The 21,230-nt window shown below is 44.5% G+C and overlaps 1 protein-coding gene across 2 annotated transcripts in view; it reads left to right on the forward strand.

Annotated features, from left to right (window-relative positions):
- The first annotated feature begins 2,667 nt into the window (after window positions 1-2,667).
- Window positions 2,668-21,230, forward strand: part of si:ch73-22o12.1 (nectin-2) — a 70,316-nt gene continuing 51,753 nt past the window's right edge. The window contains exons 1-2 of one of the 2 annotated variants that reach the window (XM_068569846.1): window positions 2,668-2,825; window positions 2,954-3,081. In XM_068569846.1, the coding sequence (XP_068425947.1) occupies window positions 2,997-3,081 (85 nt within the window). In that variant the 5' untranslated portion in view covers window positions 2,668-2,825; window positions 2,954-2,996. Of the gene's footprint in view, window positions 3,082-21,230 lie in introns of both variants that reach the window. The other variant, XM_068569847.1, reaches the window with a different exon arrangement.

Here is a 21,230-nt window from a genome sequence, read left to right on the forward strand (position 1 = left end):
CACACGTTGAAAGATAGGAAGAAGAAAAAGCACTCTCACTACACCGGCTGCCTCTTCAACACTGTGACCTTTCTAAGTATGCTTTAAGAATTGTTCACTTTCCTGTGCTGTTACATGGTGTCCCTGACTGACATGTTAACACATTGGCAGCGCATCTCTTATCCCAACAGGATGTGGCCAACACTGTGACGATCAACAGGAAAAGACTGTCATTATTGCCATCGTGTGTGTGTGTGTGTTTGAGGCTGATAAACCACATGTACTATTAGCATGAACCCACACTACTGGGTACACCACAATAGGCCTACAATGTTTTACAACACTTCAGAGCTGAATGCCTGAGGAATTAGTTACAGAACTTCTGACCTCAACATCTAGTTTGACAAAATGAATGAGCTTGTACCGGTGTATCACAATGTGTATATGAAACAGAAAAAAACGATAAGAATAGCAGAAAGCAAGGGATTAAGGGAGATGAAAAAGCGAGAACTAAAGAGTTTGGGTTAGTGTGGGTGCACAGCAACCTCTAGGCAACATGTCTTTACATCCCATAAATGTCTTTAATTAAGCTAAAGGTATTATCAGCTCCTCTGAGCACTATTACAGATTTTTCCATAATTACCATTGGGTGAATGGGGGCGGTGAAGAGAGATAGTGAAAGAGAGGGAAATGGAGAGAGCACAGATATGTATTGTGGGTGTCTAATGACAAGGAAAGACGAAAAAATGGGAGTGCAGCAAGTGGGGAGACATGTGGAGACAGAGAGAGAGAGAGATAAAGAGAGAGAGAAAGAGCGAGAGAGAGAGAGAGAGAAAGAGAGATGCTCAGACAGAATGAGAAAACCCAGGGAGAACAGAGACTTGCTAAGGAACAGAGTCTGTGACTTCAAAGAAGCCTGTGGCTGCTGACACAGAGCACACTGATCCTGTGGCCCCTCCTCTATGGGTAAATAATCACCATAAGCCTTGGCTCTGTCTAATGAATCCACTGCCAATGAGCTAATATCTGTTAACTATGCGCTTCATTATCACTGCCACAGACCCCCGGAGAGCTCAAGGATGGAGGGCAGGATGAATAGCAGCAAGGAGCGAAGGACGAGTGGACAAAGGAAATCGAATGACACGGGAAGGAGAGAGGGAGGGCGAGAAAGCGAGAAGGAATGATGAGGAAGGAGAGGAAAGTGAAGTTTAAACGAAGGGAAGGTGTAAGATGGCGAAGAAAAAAAAAGAGGTGATGCACTGTGTAAGTAAAGTAGGTGGTAGCTGGAAAGGTGTGAAGGTCGATTTGATATGGGTATAAAAAATGGATGAGTATGTGATGGAAAAGGAATGAAATCCTCCATTTGGTGGTCGTTTTCTATAAAGCTCCTTATTCTACTATGAATGCATACGATATAGTGGCAGCAACAGTCGTACGGGTGGTACCAACACACTTTCTCTGACTGAGCGGTGCTTAAACTTAAAGCAACAGGGCCAAAAGACGGCTGCAAAATTAAAATATGCCTATGCAAAGTACCGTTGGCATTTGAAACCCACAGCTGCTTTCTTTGCAAGGCAGATGCTTTTACAGTCCTGCGGATTTACAGTGGGCAGAAGAGTGCAAAAGAAAATGAAACCCCTCCTGTCTCTTTGAAGACATGAATATCCAAAAGATGAACATATCTCAACTGTTAATTTGTTTTTCTTTCCTGGTGTGCAGAACATTGATCATTATCAGCATCTTCGGAAATACAGGCTGAAAAATAAGAGGAATCTGGAAATGAAACGGAACAGAAGGAACCAAGAAGCACGATTTAAACTGTGGGACTTATGGAGATGTAATTACATTGGCTGTAAAACACTTGGGTATAGGGATTAGACCTAAACCAGATAATGCCTTCGCTATGCTACTATGCACCCTGCCTCAGAGGAAAATAGGGCAAAAATGAATTGGAAGTTATTTTGTTGAGGGGAAAAAAATCTCATCAACAAGAGTCTGTAAATAGATACACGAGAAGCTGTTTCCTCTTGATTTGATTTTGCTGACTGCCACTGGATTTGTATTTTGGCATTCATTAATGAATGTTTATTGATTTTGGCATCTGCTGTGCTGGAGTATATATGAGCTCATCTCGATTGTATTTGTGCAGAAACATACAGCAGAGGGCGTAAGAATCATCTGTTTCCTCCTCGGCCTACCTCACCGCTACATCGAAACTGCCTGACTCGGACACATTGTGGAGTAACTTTACATGCTGAAAGACGCTCTTCTGTAGATACCATTTGCATTAATAGCTGATTAATGAATGAATTGTATACATTCATAGCAATCGATGAAGATTACTTTGAGGTAATATTAAGTGCGAATGAACGGAGGTCATACTTCTCAGATGTTCGGAGCTTGAGAAAATAAACATGGCCATATATAAATATTCCTCGATATAAATCACGTTTTGGGATCATGTCCCTGCATGGCAGCAATCAAAGCACAAACCGCCACGGACTGTCGATGCCATCGAAGTAAGCAAGATTTTCACAGGAAAACTGCTTTTGGCGATTTCAACAAGTTGCTCCCAGAGTCACCCGCCTGCCGTCTCTGGTGCTAATTGGTTTTCGGGCTGCGGAGAGCTGTGACGCCTCTCCGCCTGATGACATCACCCAGTCAGTCACACGCAGTCGGACAGTCGCGCGCTCGGAGGAACTAGTTGTTGGAGTCGAGAGAGCGCGGCAGCACTTCATAGCGTCCAGAGCACCAGCTGCGGGAAATATTCACCTGTGAGCTGGAAGACAGACACACGCACACGCACAAGGATTTTCATTCATTTCAGTAGACTCCGTGTCTTAAAGGTACAGCGAGGGGCATTTGAAACAAGAGTCTCTGTCGGACTCCTGGTCTGTCCTGAGGACAAACAAGTTTATTTTTCTGACCCGCATCTGAAGGTTTCGATTTTTTTTTTTTTTTGCAATTCTTCCAGAGAAACTGCGTGCCTGGTTTCATTAAGGGGACCGTAATCGACCATGGCGAGACGTGACGCCCGAAATTGGCACGACTGCTCCAAAATGATCGGACTGCTCTTGGTCGCGTCGATACTTATTGAACACGGTAAGAAATGATCACTTGTATAAAACATACAACTTAATACAGAGTCCAGCTGGTTGTGCGCAGCATACTTTCCTCCGTTTCTTCTCGGAGCGTAATAATTCAAGAGGAGATACAGTTAAACCTATACCTGTCAAGGCGGTGACAGGAGCAGCACATTCGGCAGGTGATTTCCTCGCTCGCTGTACTGGCGAGTTTTTCCAGCATTTCAACACCTTAAATGTCTAAATTTGGACTCAAGTCACCCGACCTGAGAGTTGAGAACAACTACGGCTTTCTTTTCCTCTTTCTTCAGTCATGAACATTGTGTATCGATCTTTGACCCGAGTTTCGGTCGGTGACTCACCGCCATGTTTGGTTTTCCTAAGGTGTGGCTCGGTAGAGCAGCAAGGTGTTTTTTTCCCAGGTGCCCACTGGCCTCTCTAGTAGAGTTGCGTCCTCGCTTTAATAACTGAGTCGTTGTTCCAGTCTGTCCTTGGTACTCTTTTCCTGTCAAGCCACCCTTCTGCTCCTCTTGTCCCTCTGTCCTCACATCGTCTTCTATTATTTACACTTCAGTGGAGAAAGCTGAGCTGGAAACAGCTCTTAATGTACACAGAGAGTAACAGACTTGAAACTCAGTCATTTGTAATGATAACGTGTTTATCATACGCTGTCTCTCTTCTTTTTTTTTTTACTCCAAGTGGAGGCCTTTTTTTGTAAATTAGGTGTTTACTTCTGACGAGGTTAAAGTTCACCTTGCGTTCCTCACAACCCGTTTTAAAACCGGTAAATAATTCAAGTCCTTTCCACTCTAATCGAGCCTACAGTGGGTGTAGCCTACAGGTACAAGTGCCACACTGAGTGTAGGCCCACACACAAGAGAATTAACATATGAATGCGTGTGGTATGAAACCAGTTCAATATTTTCCCCGCTCCCTTGCTGGCCCAGCTATTTGTTTTGTGCAGTAATTGGGGCAAGAATGTAGGACTAGATCTAACGCTCTGCCACAGTTTACATTTGTAGTAGTGTACAGTAATGTAGTTGATTGTGGGTTTGCTTTAATCACGACTCATAAGCATAGTCACTCTTGACTTATTCATGCAGTGGACCTTTTTTGTCCAATTTCATTTTACTGAACATGAAGTGCTCTTAGGGGAGGGAGAAAAGTAGGGGGAAAACAAAACAAAAGGTTTTACATATTTATGAGCTAGAGGAGAAAAAAACGCAAGGCATAACCAGTACAAGCTTTTAGATTTCTTTTCATTTAAGTCATCTTTTCAGAGTGAACCTCTGACCCCCTTTTGGGTAATAGTGAAGATATGCAACTTGAGCTGCAACTGTGAAGCTGGAACTTTTCCCTTGTCTACTTTGCATTTTGTTTCCCACTTCCTCTCAAGCTGTGACAGCAACCACTTCTATTCACCTCCCATCCTGCGTCTGAGAAGTTAATTTAATACCCTGCAAAGTTTCCATTTTATTTTGGCCTAGCTTTAATGTAAAAAAAAAAAAAATCCTTATTGAAGTTGATGGGTTTTTAATTAAGGGAAGCCTCTGTAGTTAGACTTGTACGTACAGAAGTTAATAGAAGCTGGCTGGTGGGGGTCCAGTTTAAGCTCAGAAATTACATCATAATACCACCCCCACAACCCAGTCAAGGTTGTGAGGGACCACGGATGGGGGTCAAACGCTTGGCCCATTACCATGGAGATGTTTTTATTTGAAGAGGGGTGAGCTTGTGTGTGTGTGTGTGTGTGTGTGAGAAGGGGGGGGGGGGGGGCAGCATTGTCTTTATGGCTGAGTAAGCTGCGTGTGTGCAGTGCAGGGGGGTGATGGCTGGCTGGCTGGCCGCCTGAGAAACTGGTGGGCATGAGGGTCAGGGCCGGGGGAGGAGGCGGCTGCTTCCTTCTCTGCTCACATAACAATGTTTGTCCTTCTATACCTGGAGTCCTCCAGCAAAGCTAATTCAGATGCAAAGCTACTGTAGATTGCTCTCCTTAGTTTTGAGGAAACGGGTGGCTTTTCGGCAGACTGCTGCAGTGCTCAGGGTTGCAGCTGAGTTTCAGGATTGGCTGGACAACTCAACGGGCAGCGTCTGATTAAGACAGGCGACGCCCCACCTCCCCTCTCTCCCACCCGCCACTTAAACTCCCTCTCTCCCGCCATTCCTCGTTCCCTCCCCCACCCCTGCCATCGAGTACATACAAGAGCCTTGTTCTCGTCTCTCTTTTATTTACATCTATCTTTCAGTGCTTTCCAGTGCTTTTGTTTGAGGGGTGGTAGTCATTGGTTTATTCAATCCCCCCTCCCCCGCACCCTGATCCGTCTCCCAGCCTCTCTTCTGACTGAAGGCCATGCTGTTTATGACGGAAGCGACATGCAGACAGGAAAGTAAACATGTGAGATCACCCTGGTCTGTCACCATGGCTGTAAGAGTTCTTGTCAGCCAGAGCGATATCAACCTTTCTGAAAACTCTTGAGAGAGAGAGAGAGAGAGAGAGAGAGAGAGAGACCCCCCCCGACCCCCCCTTGTCTCATTAGGTCCAATGAGGGGCTTAGGTCTTGGTTTGGTTTTTGTTTTAATGGCTGTCTCGGTTAGTGCCTATCATTATGTAAATGTCTTGTCCTCGCCCCTTCGAATTGGTTCTGTAAATGTCGGGAGGTTTCTGAAAAGGTCAGGTGTGTGTCTATATGTTTGTGTGTAAGAAATTTGTGCCCTGGCATTCACACACACACACACACGCTTACTAAGAGGCCTTGACACATCAATAACCTCCTCCTCTGCTTAATCACCTTTTGGAAGAGTTCGTTGATTCAGACATAAAAGTGTGCTTGGAGTTACAGCTTAATAGAGAAGTGAGAGCGATACCAAACATGTGTGGCAAATGCGGCCCCCATTAATTTTAAGTAACTAAATTGTAGAAAGACTGAAGCTAATATTTGTCACTTACCCTAATGACTGAGACAACTTTTCATTATTACCTGTTATTTTACCAGGTCCACAATTGGAAAAATGTATTTTAGAGTAGATAGGAGTACCTCTTTTCCAATATTAAATGATTCTGCATGGAAGATGTATGGAAAGCTTTTAAATATAAATTTTAGCAGCAGGCAATTAAAATTTTACAAAACCTTTTTTTAGATAAAGCTATATAGATTCAAAATGTTGATCCTCAACATCTTGCAGGGTTTTAGATACAAATATTCTTTTAATTAGTTTCAGTGAAATTGCTTTGCTCTGTAGGCTTTTTTTATTCCCAATGACCAGAAACACAAAGGATCCATCAGGTTCATTGTTGACTTGGCAAATATTATTAGACTGGATGGATGAATCAGAAGAGAGGGAGGTCGATGAGCACGAGTCACTGCACCTTGTTTCCTTCTAGGACGTGCCATTGAACCACATACACAACTAAGTACACGCACACATACAGCTGGTGATGAAAAAGGGAAGTAACTGCAGGCTCCACTGTAAGTCAGATGACATTCCAATAATAGGGATGGGCTGTCACATCGGTGTGTGTGTGTGTGTGTATTCTTTCAGGGTGTGTGTGTGTGTGTGTATTCTTTCTGGGTGTGTGTGTGTGTGTGTGTCTATGTCATATGCAACCCTGTTATCTTCCACAGACATCAGATCTGAGGACATCCTTTTTTTTATCGTTCGCTGCTCAATTAACTGACTTTTGATAAGGACGCTTTTCCTCCGACTTGCAAGTAATGATAGTAGCTTTTCCTGGCATATCTCCATGTTAAAAGCCCCCCCCCCCCTTACACCTTTTCCCTTTGCCTACATGTACATGCTGGATAAACAGCGGGCTATGTTGAGGTCACACTGAGAGCCCCCGCATGGGGATGTTTGTGTTTGACTCCCAGGGTTGCCAGACGGCAGGAGTTGCTCCAATCTGTTGCAAAGGTAAACGAGCAGCAGAAATCCTCTTCTGTCGAAGGAATGCCAAATGTCATTAATATGAATGGGGCAGCTGAGGGGTTTCCAAAAAGCACAACTGTGCTGGGGTCGAGAATTTTGTTGGCAGCGGTGTTGGGTTAAACTTCTATATAGACCGAAACTGTGTGCATTAGTTCACATGCTGACAGTAGTTTACTGCGGGAGACCATATCATAATGTAGCCGACTCAAACCACCCACATGTTTATAGATAATGAAGAGTTTTCAGTACTATTTGCAGTGGTAGCATGCCAGCAGCTTATCTTGTATGAAAATGCCATAAGGAATGTGGCTTACTTTATTTTTCAGTCACACACACATTTCCACGCCATTAGTCAAGATACCTTCTGCCAATTCTGCATTTTCCTTATGTCTAACAAACCCCAAATGGAATTTAAGGGGATGCAGGTCAAACCCATTCCAGCTCAGCCAATGGGAAGGATGAGCGGTAATTCCAATTGAAGATCTACTGAAAGGCAGCCAAACTGTTTAAAATAAAATCCCCTTAATTAAGCAGACGTGGGAGATTGGCGTCTCTGTGACCCCGCTGTTGTAAAATCACAGAGGAGGAGCAGGGCTGAGAAGGGGGAGGGCGGGTTGAGGATGTCGACATTTTCAAATTCCACACCGCAGCATCTTGGCAGAGGGGATGAAGGAGGATTTCACAAAAACAGGGTGAGGGAGTGAACCAGGGAGGCCAAGAATTATCAGCTCATTTGTAATTCAGTCGCACCTCCCCTCTCTTCTCCTTCTCTTAAAGCACGAGACACATATTTAACAGCCAAAGAGCCCTCCATTGTGGACAGAAAAGGACTGCGTGTGCTAACCTTTCTCTTTTTATTACAGTTACCTGACCCGTAGCCTCTCCCTGTCATCTTTCCTCCTTTTTTTTCGGTCTTTGTCACATTCTTTTATTTCAAAAAATCCTCTTCATAGTAGACTCAGCAGATCTCTGCAACTAAGCACTGAGACCCTTGACTGTGTCCTCCTTCATATGTATGTGTATACACACACACACACACACACACACACACACACACACACACACACACACACACACACACACACACACACACACACACACACACACACACACACGTATGTATATGCACACGGCAGCTCTTTAGCAGTCACCTTAATGTGTCTAAATGCAGTTCGCGAGGTGGAAGGTGGTTTGCGTTATTGATCTGGTATTGAATGGTGGATGATGCAGTGCCCTTATGTGATATTGAAAACATTTAGGGCTCGCTCGGTCGGCATGACAGCACCATGAAACATCTCTCTCTCCCCTCCTTCTCTCGTAATCCCTCCCTGTGTCCTCCCTGCCCCCAGTTTGTGAAATATCGAGGCAGTTTTGCTTCACCTTTTTCTTTTTTTAACCATCTCTTTTATTTCCAGATGTTTAGCCTTTGTTTATTTTTATAATCATGTGTTACCAGCAACATTGCAGCCATTTTGTTCCCCTTCTGCACACCTTTGCTCCTCTATTAAAACACGTAAAGACGTGCTGCATCTTCGTCACATCTGACTTTGACAAGGTCATGTCAAATTCTCACTTATCAGAGGCGGTGGACAGCCTGGCTACAGGAATAAAATTGAATTTGGTATGACAGGGTCTTGTCAGGGCTCTGGAAGCTGGATGTAGAGTCATGCTCCCCAAAAACCTTATGCACACCAACCGCTTTCAATTCGGTCAGTTCTTCCTGTAATTCCAGCAGTCTTATCTGAGGAACAGGGTAAATTACACACTGTAATACAAAGAAAATGTGGTATTGTTATCGATATAATCTGAGAAATAGGAGTTAAGAAAACGGAACAGGCAGAGATAATGCGCAACAGGTTTAATTCTCATGGAAGCCAGTGGCGAGTGTTCTTGTGTTTCAAGAGAAAAGCGATGTTGTTGCTATCCTTCCACTCTATCTTGCCACTGATATCAGTGCAATCCCTTGCTTCACTTGTTGGTTTAAAAATGTGCCGCCATGCTGATAAACTAGCAGCACAATCGTCATTGGTCCCCAGAGCCATGCAATGGCAGGAACATTCAAATCCTCCCCTGAAGCGAACGGCACATTAAGGTCAAATGGAGGCAGCAGGTTTATTCAGTTATCAAGCCTGTGTTTTGTCAACAGTGTGTGCCTGGTTTGCTTGGTGTTGCTCCTTCGGGAGAGCAGGTTCTCCTTCGTTAAAGCCATTTGTCACATTCATGTGTTTAACTGATTGCCTGCTCTCTAGTCGGCCTCTTGCTCCCCTCGGTCACTCTCCCCCCTGTCACATTTGTGCCTTTACTTCCACTCCATCTTGATTCATTCTCCCTCTGCCCGCTGTCTTGTTCTGTTTACGTCGCCTAATGCTCCAAACTTCCTTCTCTCTGTAATTTGGTCTGCATAATTGCTCCATCTGCTCAGTAAACTGCTGTCTCTTACTGTATCTCTTTTTCTTCCCTCGTCCTGTTCTTTGCTCTCCTTCCCCTTCCCTTTATTCTTACTCATCAATCCCTCGTTTCTGTTTCTGTAATTGGAATGTCTGTTGCTCTCCTCTGTCCTCTTACTCTCTTTTCCCTTAATCTCTATCCCTCTCTTCTTCTCTTCTGCAGCTCACCTCCTGTCCCACCATCCAATTCCCCATTTGTCTCCTCCACCTATGTCAGCTCCAGAGTTTCTCTTTAAGCTTATCCAAACTGCCTATGCTACTTTCTCTCTCCTCCGCTCATTTGCTCCCTCTGTCTCTCGTTCTACTTTCCTATCACACCTCCCCAACAGCCCCCACCATCTTACCGACGTATGTATTGCAGGCATCTGTACCTAACGAGGTCTTCTGTTTCTTTTTTTCTTCTTTCTTTCTTTCTCCCACCCCATACACTTTCCCCTCTGCTCTTTCTTTCTCTTCTAATGGCCAAGAACTCCTCCCTCTCCACCCTGCTGGGCATTTTTTGAAGGTTAAGTTGCTGTGACACTTTTACAGTGTTTCACCTCACCCCTCCTCCGATTGTCTCACCCTCCTCTCCCTCCCGTCTCCTTCGCCCAGGCTGCGGAATGACACTCGGCACCACCACCTCCTTCCACGTGACTGCAGAGCGCACACGCAGTACATAGCGGACACATGCACACAACTCTCTGGGCTGATTTGATGGTTGAATCACTTGATTACTGTACAGAGGACAGGAAAGGGGAAGTGACGGAACAAAGTCAAGTAAGTGGGTGAGCTAAGCATATGAGAGGTAAAACGGGGAATGGAAACAGATGCAGGATTTAATTTAATTTCAGTAGAGTTAACCTGTCGTGCAGTGCCGGGATCAAGCTGACGATGTCCACTCCCCCGTTGCTCCATGCTGTCACACACTCCTCTCCCCCGCAGGCGGTTACTAGGTCAGTAATGTGGCTTGACTCATCTAACAAGAAGTTTAAAGGGGCTTACATTTGAGGAGTTATTTCCCACTGTACAATGTAGTACAATCTAATACTACAACAGAGCTTTGTGATTTTAGTCTTTTTTTTTTGCTGCATTGTGTTGGAGAGATACGATGCACATGTTTTTGATATTGGTAGATTCATAATATTACTATGAATCTAGGTTATTCATTCAACGTTTCCTCAGTTAAATGATTAGAAACCAAGTTGTGTCAGACTACCAAATGTAGATTCATAGTGATACTCACCAAAGGCACCATAAATCAGATCTTACTGATAGTTACAATTTAAAATTGCTGGTGACAAATTTTGCATATATTTCCACAAGAAGAATTCTGCATTGAACAGGCAGCAACCTTGAGTTTTAGTCCAGGCAGTCAGACAGGATGATGCACTTTAGTGTTACTGAAAACAGAGACACTGTTGTTCTCAGTCCAAACTTAGAGACCCCCCTAATCCAGGTGAGCCGAGGGAGACCATTGAAAAGGGTGTCTATTGTCCTCCCTCCCCCTGCACCACACCTGTATCAATGGACAGACCTGCCTTTGAGTCGTGGCCCTAGAGGGAAAGTGGCTTTGTAACATGAGATGATTGAGTAGTTTCTCTTGAAAAGCAGGCTGATGGAGGGCCTTTTTCTGTGTGGATTCTTCAAAAAGGTTTTCTTGGTTTGCAGGTCCTTGATATGCTTCTCAAAGGGCGTTTGTGTGCAGAGAGTCCTAATATTTGCGAGTTTCTATGTGCATGTTTATGCTGTGCATGTATCATACACTTGCTCGTTATTTGGCTGCTTGCTGTTTTGGCTTTCTATCTTGGCCTCTTTAGGAAGAGCCGGGAGGGAGGGGATGAGAGGGGAAGAGACGGAGCGAGCAGCAGACGCAGTATCTTCTGACTAGTACTTGTCACCGAGGCCCGCTGGGCGGCTACTTGCTCCCTCAGCTTTGCTGGGAGCCATCTCCTGAACTTGCCACCTTTTTTATTTATTTATTCATATATATATATATATATATATATATATATATATATATATATATATATATATATATATATATATATATATATATATATATATATATATATAAAAAAGCTTTAAAAGGAAACACTTTTACCGCTTACTTCTGTCCTTTCCCTCACTTCCCACTTTTCTCTTCTCGCAACAAGCTTGCGGCTGATTTGTGCACCAGTGATTCATGAATTTATCTCTGGCACGGCACAGTCATGCCGGGTGCACGCAGGAGAGTGTGTGTGTGTGTGTGTGTCGAGTGTGCGCAGGGTCTGAGCGACAGCAAAAGGCTGCATGCTGGGGGGTTTTAGGGGAGGAGGGGATGTGAAGCCAGCCCTGATTAGAGAAGTAGCACTCTGCGTTTAAACACACATTTAAATAGACACAGCCTGGGGAAGATATTGTTTGGGGAGGGGCGAGGGAGGGGCGAGGGGGGTTGGTGGTTCCTCTGCTTGTGTAAACTAACACAAGTGTTCTCAGTTGTTTTGGTTTTAAATAGAAGTCCCTGAGGCTCCACCTTCCAACTTTTCCGTGTACATTTGTTTGTCTCGCTTTCCCCCCCGATGTCTCACTCTGCATTTTGCTCCTTACTTTTGACACAGAATTGCTTTATCTGGCACAGATTATTGAAGTCCTCCATAGACATGTCCCTCTGTGCTGCCCATCTCTATCCTTCTCTACATTCCTTTACATGACTCCCCCTCTTGTGGCTGCTCATTTGGCTGTCATCTCTGTGCCAGCCAGTTCCCTTCCTCTCTATCAATTCATTTCTCCTCCTCATTCCTTCCAGATGACTATATTTCTCCCTTCATCACCTCAGCCCATTGCGAGTTTACTTCCTTCCTGTCTCCCCCTCCTCATCGTTTTCCTGTTTAAACCCCCCTCCCCACACCTCATGCGCCACTTTTCCTTTTTCCTTTCTGAACCTGACTCGGCCTGCTTCTCCCAGGTTTGAGTGTCCGACTTTGATTTCTTCCCCCTTCCCCTCTTGCTCTTTGCTCCTCCCTTCCTCTCACTGGTGTTTATTTACACAGAGAGGGATGAATGTCGGGATGGATTGATAGATGGAGAGAGGCCACGGGTGAGGGGATCTGGGCACTTGATGGAAGCCCCTGTTAGTCAGGAAACGACTTCAAGAATTGTCTTATTATAAAAAGATGTGGAAGACTTGCTGTCTATGTAAAGATATTCTCCTCGAAGAGCTTACTCCTCTCTGGTGTCCTTTTTTATGCCCATAGATCTAAAATTATTTCCATAATGTGGTACTAACGAGCTAAAAGTAACCCATTGTTGATACTGGCATTTTAGAACATAGAACCTCTCCATTGACAGACACTCCGCCGCGCCGCACGTCTGCCCTTTAAAAAGCTCTGTGGATGACATAATTATGCAGTGTCAACGTGTGACAAGCTGAGCTTAGCTGCATTAGAAGAATTAATATGCACAGCGTAGGAGGGAGCCTGTCCACGATCTTCTAATGCTTATAGCCACTCGCTCTCCTCCGCTCATCTCGGGACGCCATCACACTCTGGAGCAAGTTATCTCTGAAGCCATCAATGCTAATGTTCAAATGTCTTCTTTTTCATCCAGTGGAATGTTTTAAGGCGTGTGTAATCTCCATCTGTATTGCATTCATTTGTCAAGTATAATGAATGCACTTGAGTTTTTACTTGGTCATTTAATGCTGACACTAGGGTTAATTGGCCTTAAGGGAATTAGATGGCTATGATATCATAGTAATGTCAGCCTGATTACGTATTTAATGCATAATTCAATATTGGACTGGATTTCTATGGAAGTTCCAATCTGTAGATTTTGTTGTGACACTTTGATTGAATTCCCGATAAATATAGTTTTAAATAGATTTTCTTTTTACTATTTCTTATTATTGCCAAATGTTATTTTAAAGACTTTTCCATCCTCAAACAGAAAAATGAGGTTTGATTAAAAAAACTTGGATATAAAACGATCAATAAAGTTCACGATGGTTGGATAAAACCTTACAGTGTTACTCTAGCAGTGAAAAAATTGGAGTGCAGCTGGCTGTGCCGTACATCATAACACTGAGTACAGGTCAGCTCAGTGAGGCTGTACTCTGTAGCGTGAGATGTTACAGAACGTACAGCTTGAAATATTAACGCAGTTCTCTGGCTCAGATGATGAACTGCCAGAAGAAGTGGGCTAAAGGGTAATGCAAGTATTTTTTTAACCCAGACCCTATTTTCCCATGTTATGTAACTAATGGGACAGTTAAATCTGACATATTAGATTTATATCATATTCTGATATTATGGAAAGGACCGTAAAGAGAAATAAAACGTTTTTCCTTTAGGTTTCAATAGATCTGGTCAGTTTGTTAGTGTCAAGTGACTTACTGCCACAATTCAGTGGTAACGTTGGAGAGGAGTGCCAGTGTTGTCACAGTTTGTTGTGTTAAAGTACAGAAAGCGTAGCTTATTGTTATCTAAAATATTTTCAATGTCTTTGCTGAATGTTTTGCTGGTTTTAACAATATGCAATGCAAGATTTCAGAATGAGGTTAGACTGAACGGATCAAGCAAGAGGTAAAGACCCCATGCAAAACAAGCACTTTTAGTGGATGTACATTGTCAACGAGGAATTGCCTGATATGATTAAATTGTCGCCCCACAAAACCAATTTCAGAAATTGTTGTGGACAGTGTTATTCAAGTGCTATTTGACTCTATTTCTGCATTTTTCATGCATGGTTATCCGAACTTGAGCCAATAAACACTGTTTGAAATTCTTTACAAAGGCAGTGGCAAGACGCGTGTTTTTCTCACTCCGGTTTTGAAATAGACACATTTTGCTTTTGTGTCTTATGTGATCGTACACTGAATGTACTTTGAAATGTTTTATATTAAATGAGTAAATCAGCAGATACATTGATGAAAAAAACTGTTTGAAATACAATTACAGTTCCGATAATGGAAGTATGAGCGTTGCATTTGAATACCAGGAGTCCACAAGATAGCAGGGGCACACATGCTAAAAAAGTAGAGATGTGTTTTTATGTGAAAGGCTTTTTGGAGCTCTTCATGACAAATTGGGAGGCATGGCCTAGTCTAGCACCAAATCATTAGATCACCTGCCAGTTCACAAAGCCCACTTGTGCTGAGTCTGTGATGGAAGAAGCGACGGGAGAAACAAGAGCTGCAGAGATCCTGTGACTGGTGTGCAGTGGGATGACCAAGGGGGAGAGGCGAGTGTAGGCCATGCTGTTGGAGGTAAATGTATGTTGGCAGTAGCTAAAGGGAGGGAAAGAGTAAGAGCACAATGGCGAGAGGAGAGAGAAGCCTGTTACTGAACCATCAGCGGTGGTAATGAGACACAGGTGCAGCCTGTGGAACCGCATGCCTTATCAGAGAGGAGGATGGGAAGGCAGGATAGTAGTCAGAAATACTGTAGCGCCAGAAGACAGGAGACTCGATGCAACATTTCACTTTGATGGAACATTATTACTCATAAGTATGCACACCCCCGTAGGAGTTCTCGAACAATCACCCGAAAACAGTCAGCACCCCGGGGACGTGTCATTACTCTGGGCGCATAGGCTTTATCTAAGTCTCCATTCGTTTGCATCTATTTTGAGCACATATTTAAAAAATCACAAGTGCAACACATTCAAAACAAGCATGACATGCAGTCTCATCATAGAAATAATTTTGGATCTTTGTTTGTAGTTCATCATCATCTCTGATCATCTCATTTAGACTTGGTTTTCAAACATATGCTAATGAATGAGGAAAAGCCGGAGCTGTGCAACACTGCAACTGATTTCAGCACTTGATTGTTAATTAACTTATATTTGGGTTCGCCAGCTAAAAACAGAAACATGTTGGATTAGGAAGAAAAGCTGCTCAAATTGGTTAGCAGAAAGGCTGCAATGAGAACGAGATTGAGGACCGAGGGGAGAATGTAAGGTGACAGATTGAGATAGTAGGGGAGAGAGGAGCAGAGAGGTAAAAAGGAAAGAAGGGTGCAAGCTGCTCAGGAAAAGGTGTTAAGACAGTGTCAGGGGTATTGAATCAGAAGGGTGCGTGTGCAAGGATGTGAGCAGAGCACTCCCTGCCGCAGGCTCGGGTGGGGGTATACTCACTGCGATACTTGTTATTTTTTCTTTTCATCAACCCCCGGATCAGTCAAATGCAGGGACCAGATGGACGGTTTGGGAAGGGAGGAATCACCACAGCAAACAAGTGTGTGTGTGCGGGCGTTACAGAGCAGGTGCAGTCAGCAAGTGCAAGTGGGCGCATGGTTTGTTTGAATGGTAGACATCAGAGAGTGCAAGAGAATGGCCTTTGTATTCAGCCAATATGGAGTGAGTAAATATTTTGGAAGGGCATGCTGCGTTGGTAGATTGTTCTTTTAAGCAGCGGGGGTGACAACAGAGGAGGGAGAGATGAGAGGGAAGGAGACGGCGAGCTAGAGGAAACTGTGAAGCAGCAGCTATGTTTATTCCACCATGCAGAGACGTGAACACAAACTGAGCTTTGTCCTGCGCCCAGGCTAACTTAATGTTAGAGCTAGCTGTGCGACCTCGCAGAGACGCTAGAATAAACTGCTTTGCTCTTTCCCCTTCATTTGCTGCCAAATGACATTGCTTACTCTGCTACGGGGTTGCCCTCGCTGCCAGCGGCTGCTATCATGAATGAACAATGTGTGCTTCTCAGGGTCTCTACCTCTCCTCGGGGTGCTTCTCCACAGGCCGAAGGTGTACACTCCAGGAAACGAAGCCACACATAAGATGGTATTCATGCTGAGGCAGCCTTGTTAGAGACGTGTTTGATGCGTCTCATTTTCTACTGTGAGAACATGATATGAGTGAGAATAAACACGGTAACGACACGTACACGCCAAACACGCATATGCCACAGTGTGACCTCCACACTGCCCCTGTTGTGTTGTATTCATATTTTTTTGGGCTATTGTATTAGGGGAGAACGGCTCCGGTGGGGGATGAGAGGGGTCATTACACACACACACACACACACACACACACACACACACACACACACACACACACACACACACACACACACCCTTCCTTCTCTCACAGCCCTTTCATCTTTACTCTCACAGGCTTCTCTTGTTCTGTCAGTCTCACTGAAGAGAAAGAAGGGAAGAGATGGAGGAAGGATGTCAGGGAAGGGGTGGATAAAGGGGGAGAAAGAAAAGGGCAACAAGTGATTTGGGTTTCCTGTTCCCTGCAAAATCATCTACAAGCCCCAACCTACTCCATCACCTCCATTTTAGGGGGGAGGGACGGAAAAGGGGGGGAGAGATAGTGTGCAGAGTGTAACAGGTTGCTAAAGTTCTCTCTGCTTTTGTGCTCAGCCATTCCCTTCATCTTTTTTTTCCACCCTCCTCTTTAATTGTATCCTTCTCATCTCATCCCCTCGTTGCCTCGCCTCACCCCCGCCCTTCCACTCTTCCTCTGTCCATCCCTCGCTCTCCCTGGGGCTTGCCTTAGTGGGTCGGTTCCAGTCTGTCTGTTCGCTGATGACTCCACTTGGAGCAGATGTGATGCTCAGCAGCTGTTGCTCTGCTCTGCAGTCTCACCCCGCATCCCCCCCCCTCCCCTTATCTCTCTCTCTGCCGCCCCTCTATTGTCTCTTATGTTCCTATTTATCTACATTGTCTTTTTGTTCCCTTCTACACAGTTGCTCAACTGTAAATTGCCAAGCTTCATTTTATATTTTAATCCCTAGATCTGTTTGTCTTCTCTGACCAGCCTCCCCAATTTGTTTCACTCTCCAGCCTCTCAAATGCAGCTGTTAACATTCAAAGCACATTAGGATTTTTGTCATAACAATACGTCTGGAATCTCTGTGTGTTTGTCTGCCACATGAATGCCTACTGTCACACTTCATGTGAAACAAACGCCGGCCATTGATGGCAGCACTGCAGAGGGCAGAGGGAGAATATTGTTCCAACATAAATCTGGCTAAATGAGAGAAATGCAAGATGACTATTTGCGTTGTTGTTCATTCATGCAATGCCACTGTGGTTCAAAGCCAGGCCCAAAGCTGGAATTAGAATATCTATGTTTAGCTTGATAAGATTTATAGAAACAAAATGGGACTTGGACACTTGAAGAATGATGAGGTGTGGGTTTTATTTAGGCTTACTCTCATCAGTGCCCTGCGCTTCTTCATCGTTTTATTAGATTCTTTATTGGCGCTCTCTGTTCATTTCTTGTGGTTTCTGTCGCCATCTCTGCCAGGATTGGATGGCTGGTGAACTGAGCATCCTCTGACAGGTGCCCTCTTGTCTAAGATTAGAAGAGGAGAGGGAGAGGAGTTGGAGGAGAAGGGTGGGGTGGGGAGGTGGGTGGTTCATGTCACTTTGATGACTTTAGCCCGGAGGAATCTGTTTCTGGACGTGTGTGTGTGTCTGTGTGTGTGTGTGTGTCTGTGTGTGTGTCACATCTGTAATTGGCTGCTCCAGCCGCTGCTGCCGTGCTCACAGCTCGGCCTCTGATCTTGTGGAAATCTGGGATCAGCGTGGCAGATCTGCCTGCTAATCAGCACCCGGAGCCCGTGCACAGTAACGTCAACCTGTGCTTCGCTCTAGAGGCTGGAATATCACCGCGCTTTGGATTTAATCGCACCAAAAATCCCTTAATGGAAAACGTTACATGGAGTCTAATTTGAGGATGTTGAGATAAAACATAGGTGTGTGCATAGGTGTGTGTGTGTGTGTAAGGTTGTGACGGCGATGTGTGTTTTGAACATGTGACTGAAACACCGATAAGCAATATCGAGCTCAGCTTTGCTCTTTGTGCCCTCTGATGATAAGATTACAACAAGGCCAGATCCCTGGTGGCTCCCTTTTGGACTTTACCCTCTCCTGTGCGACCAGTGCATGCTCATGTTGGCATACGGCACAGCGTCGTTGGGAAATTCAGGAGGGGGATTCATCACTCATTCCTGGTTCCCCTTTGAGGACTGCGCTAATTAGCCGGCGTCTGTGATTAGTTGGTTTGTGTTTGATCTGCGTCACTCATCTCCCTCTCTGTCGAATAGGCGGCCTGCATGGCTGTGCCCCCATTTGGCTGCAAGGGGCACCCAACACACAATAACTAAAAAACAGACGCACAAAGCGGCAGATTTTTCCCTGTCTTTCGGAGACACTGGAGGGGGCCTCAGGGACACAGTATCACACACCAACACACACAAGCTGCAGTGCTCCAAACCTAAACCAAAAACACTTCAGTCGAAAGAGTGCAGAGTGTAAATATTCCACTAATGCGTACCAGGAACTCTCATCACTTTCGCTTTTGAGAGTTTCGGTCCGTCAATGAGATTCCCCTAAAAAACCCAGACGTTGCACTGCTTGTTAAGCAACACAGGGCGTGGGCGGCTAGCTTAGAAGTGGATTTACTTAACTTAACCCTGAGTGATTACAGCTGAAGATGTGCGAATTATGAATGTAATTAAATTTGTACAAATCCCCCTTTGCTCCCCTTTTGCATTAGGTCTCAATGGCAAAGCACAGTAGGGGATATCCATGCTGCGTTTAATATGACACAAATAGAAGGAATTCTTTGGTGCGTGACAGAGCACTGTCTAATTACACAGAAGCTGTGATATTGAAGGGCCCGTCTGTCCTTGAAGCTGGCCACTGGAGCATGGCGGGGCCAGTTCTTGTCTGTTCATGCCCCCATCCATCTATCCCTCTCTTCCCAATCCTCCATCTGTCACTCTGGCTTAAGGGTGAAGATGGCAAACAAAGGCGGCTCCAACCCAATGTAATGACTGACAGGGGACGGCTCCAGCAACTTGTGTGTTTTCTCGTGTGCCTGCGATTGTTGTTGCGCTTCTCCTTATGATCTTGGGGAAGGGGCTTCAATCGCAGTCGGATCAACTGCAGCATCACTGTGGCTGCAGAGCAATTGCAGGCCAAAACCAGGGTTCATCCTGGTATTAGGGGGACATTCCTTCCATTGCCGTTTGCCTCTCAGACAGGTAAAGGTGTTCAGGACAGCAGGCAGTTTATTCTCGATACAAACATCTTGAAGTTACTGACTTTGGTTCCTGTATCTTCAATATATATATATATATCTATATATATTTTTGCATTCTATATATTTATTTTCATCAGACAACAGATGTTTCTGTTGGATGGCTTTGGATTAGTTGACATGTCTTAATGTACATTGACTTCACAAGCAATGATCTGGTGATTTGTTTAGTCACTTCAATATTTGACAATTAATTAAGGTGGCACGTAAACACAGGAATGATTAAATGTTGTGTGCAAAGACTGCCTTCATTTATCTCTGTCTTTTTAATGGGATACAATTCTTGTTTGTTTATTGTAACGCCTTTAACCTTCTGGGTTTAATGTAAGTATGTTTTATTCAATGCACAGGAGCCTTTCACGGATAATCTATTTAAATTATTTTAAATAGTTTTCTTTATTTTTTACCTTGAGTCTGACCATGCAGCCAGCCACATCTTTCATATTTCCGGTGTCTATAAAAAAAAAAGTTTACTGAACAGAAAAGACAAATATCCGGCTATGCGCCGCTCCCCCTTTTGATCCGTCTCCTTCAGCCGTCTGTCTGTAGTTCTTCACCCGTCCATCCATCCACCCACCAGCATCAAAACAATGCACCATGTTCCCAAGGCAAGTTGTCACAGTGACTGTCCTTCAGAGACGACTCAAAGTTGATCCTAACGTTCAGATGGAGGGAGGGTCAGAGAACAGCCTCCTACGTCCCTGCTGTTACTGTTCCATTGTATAGAAACCGCAGTCCAAACCACCTCTCTCTTTCCCTCCCGGTGTCTGCCCCTCCCTCCTCGGTATCACCTTTCCCCTCCTCCTTTGTAGGAGTACTGATGGGAGGTATGTGCTGAAGTGAAAAGTTTCATCTTACCAACCTCCTATTGAGACTTGAAGACAATAGGCCGTTCACCTCTGCCCTCACAGCTCCCTGCAAGCCTGCGGGTAGGAAACTGATGCTGTTGTAACACACAAGGCGTGGATTCTTTCTGCTTTCAATTGCTTCAGTGATCTATTGTCCCCCGCTCCTATCTTTTTGTTCTGTTTTCTCACATCCTACCTGCCTAATGTTTACTAATTGCTGCCATCTTCCCACCTCAGTGTTGCTGGGCTTTTTTTGTAAAAAAAAAAAGAAAAACGGGTGTATTTAAAAACTGGTATGTCTTAGTCTTTTCAAAATGCAAGTGGATTGATCAGCTATCCACACATCTGACATTTGAGCGATACGCTGCAGGGTTCTAGGAACATGAGTCATAATGCATAATAATTTGCTCTTATGTTTGCAATACTTTTGCATACTTATTATTTTCCAAGTGGTGGGTGTCATTTTGGAACATAACTCTGCTCTCCTCTCAAATCTTTCCCTGCGGACCTCTTTTCCATGCTCCTACACAGAGTTGCTGTCAGTAATTCAATCCAGCTGGTTGTTGTGACGGACACATTCATCCGTTTATCATAATATTAGTACGCACCTCCTTGTTTGTTTGCTTGTGGTGCCTGACCTTCTGTCTTCCATATGGCCGTCATTGATTTGCTAACACGCTGTGTGATGCTCCTGACAGATTGACTGTGCTAATAGCCGTCTCCCTCATATCACTGTACTGCATTTTAATCCTTTTAATGTGCAGTGTAAATTGGATTGGTCTCTCACCCCCTCAGCTATGAATGAGCTGCGCGTTGACAGCGTTTTTGACCACTAGGTTTGTTAGAGGGCTGAGTGACGGCCCTCACACTGTAGGAAGAGAAGCTGGGAATTGAAGCCCCGCCCCTCAAGGTGACGTTAAGGTGAA

The sequence above is a fragment of the Clinocottus analis genome, unplaced genomic scaffold (genome assembly GCF_023055335.1).
Source record: "Clinocottus analis isolate CAN_PGR_092001 unplaced genomic scaffold, fCliAna1.0.p SCAF_9, whole genome shotgun sequence".
Lineage (NCBI taxonomy): Eukaryota > Metazoa > Chordata > Actinopteri > Perciformes > Cottidae > Clinocottus > Clinocottus analis.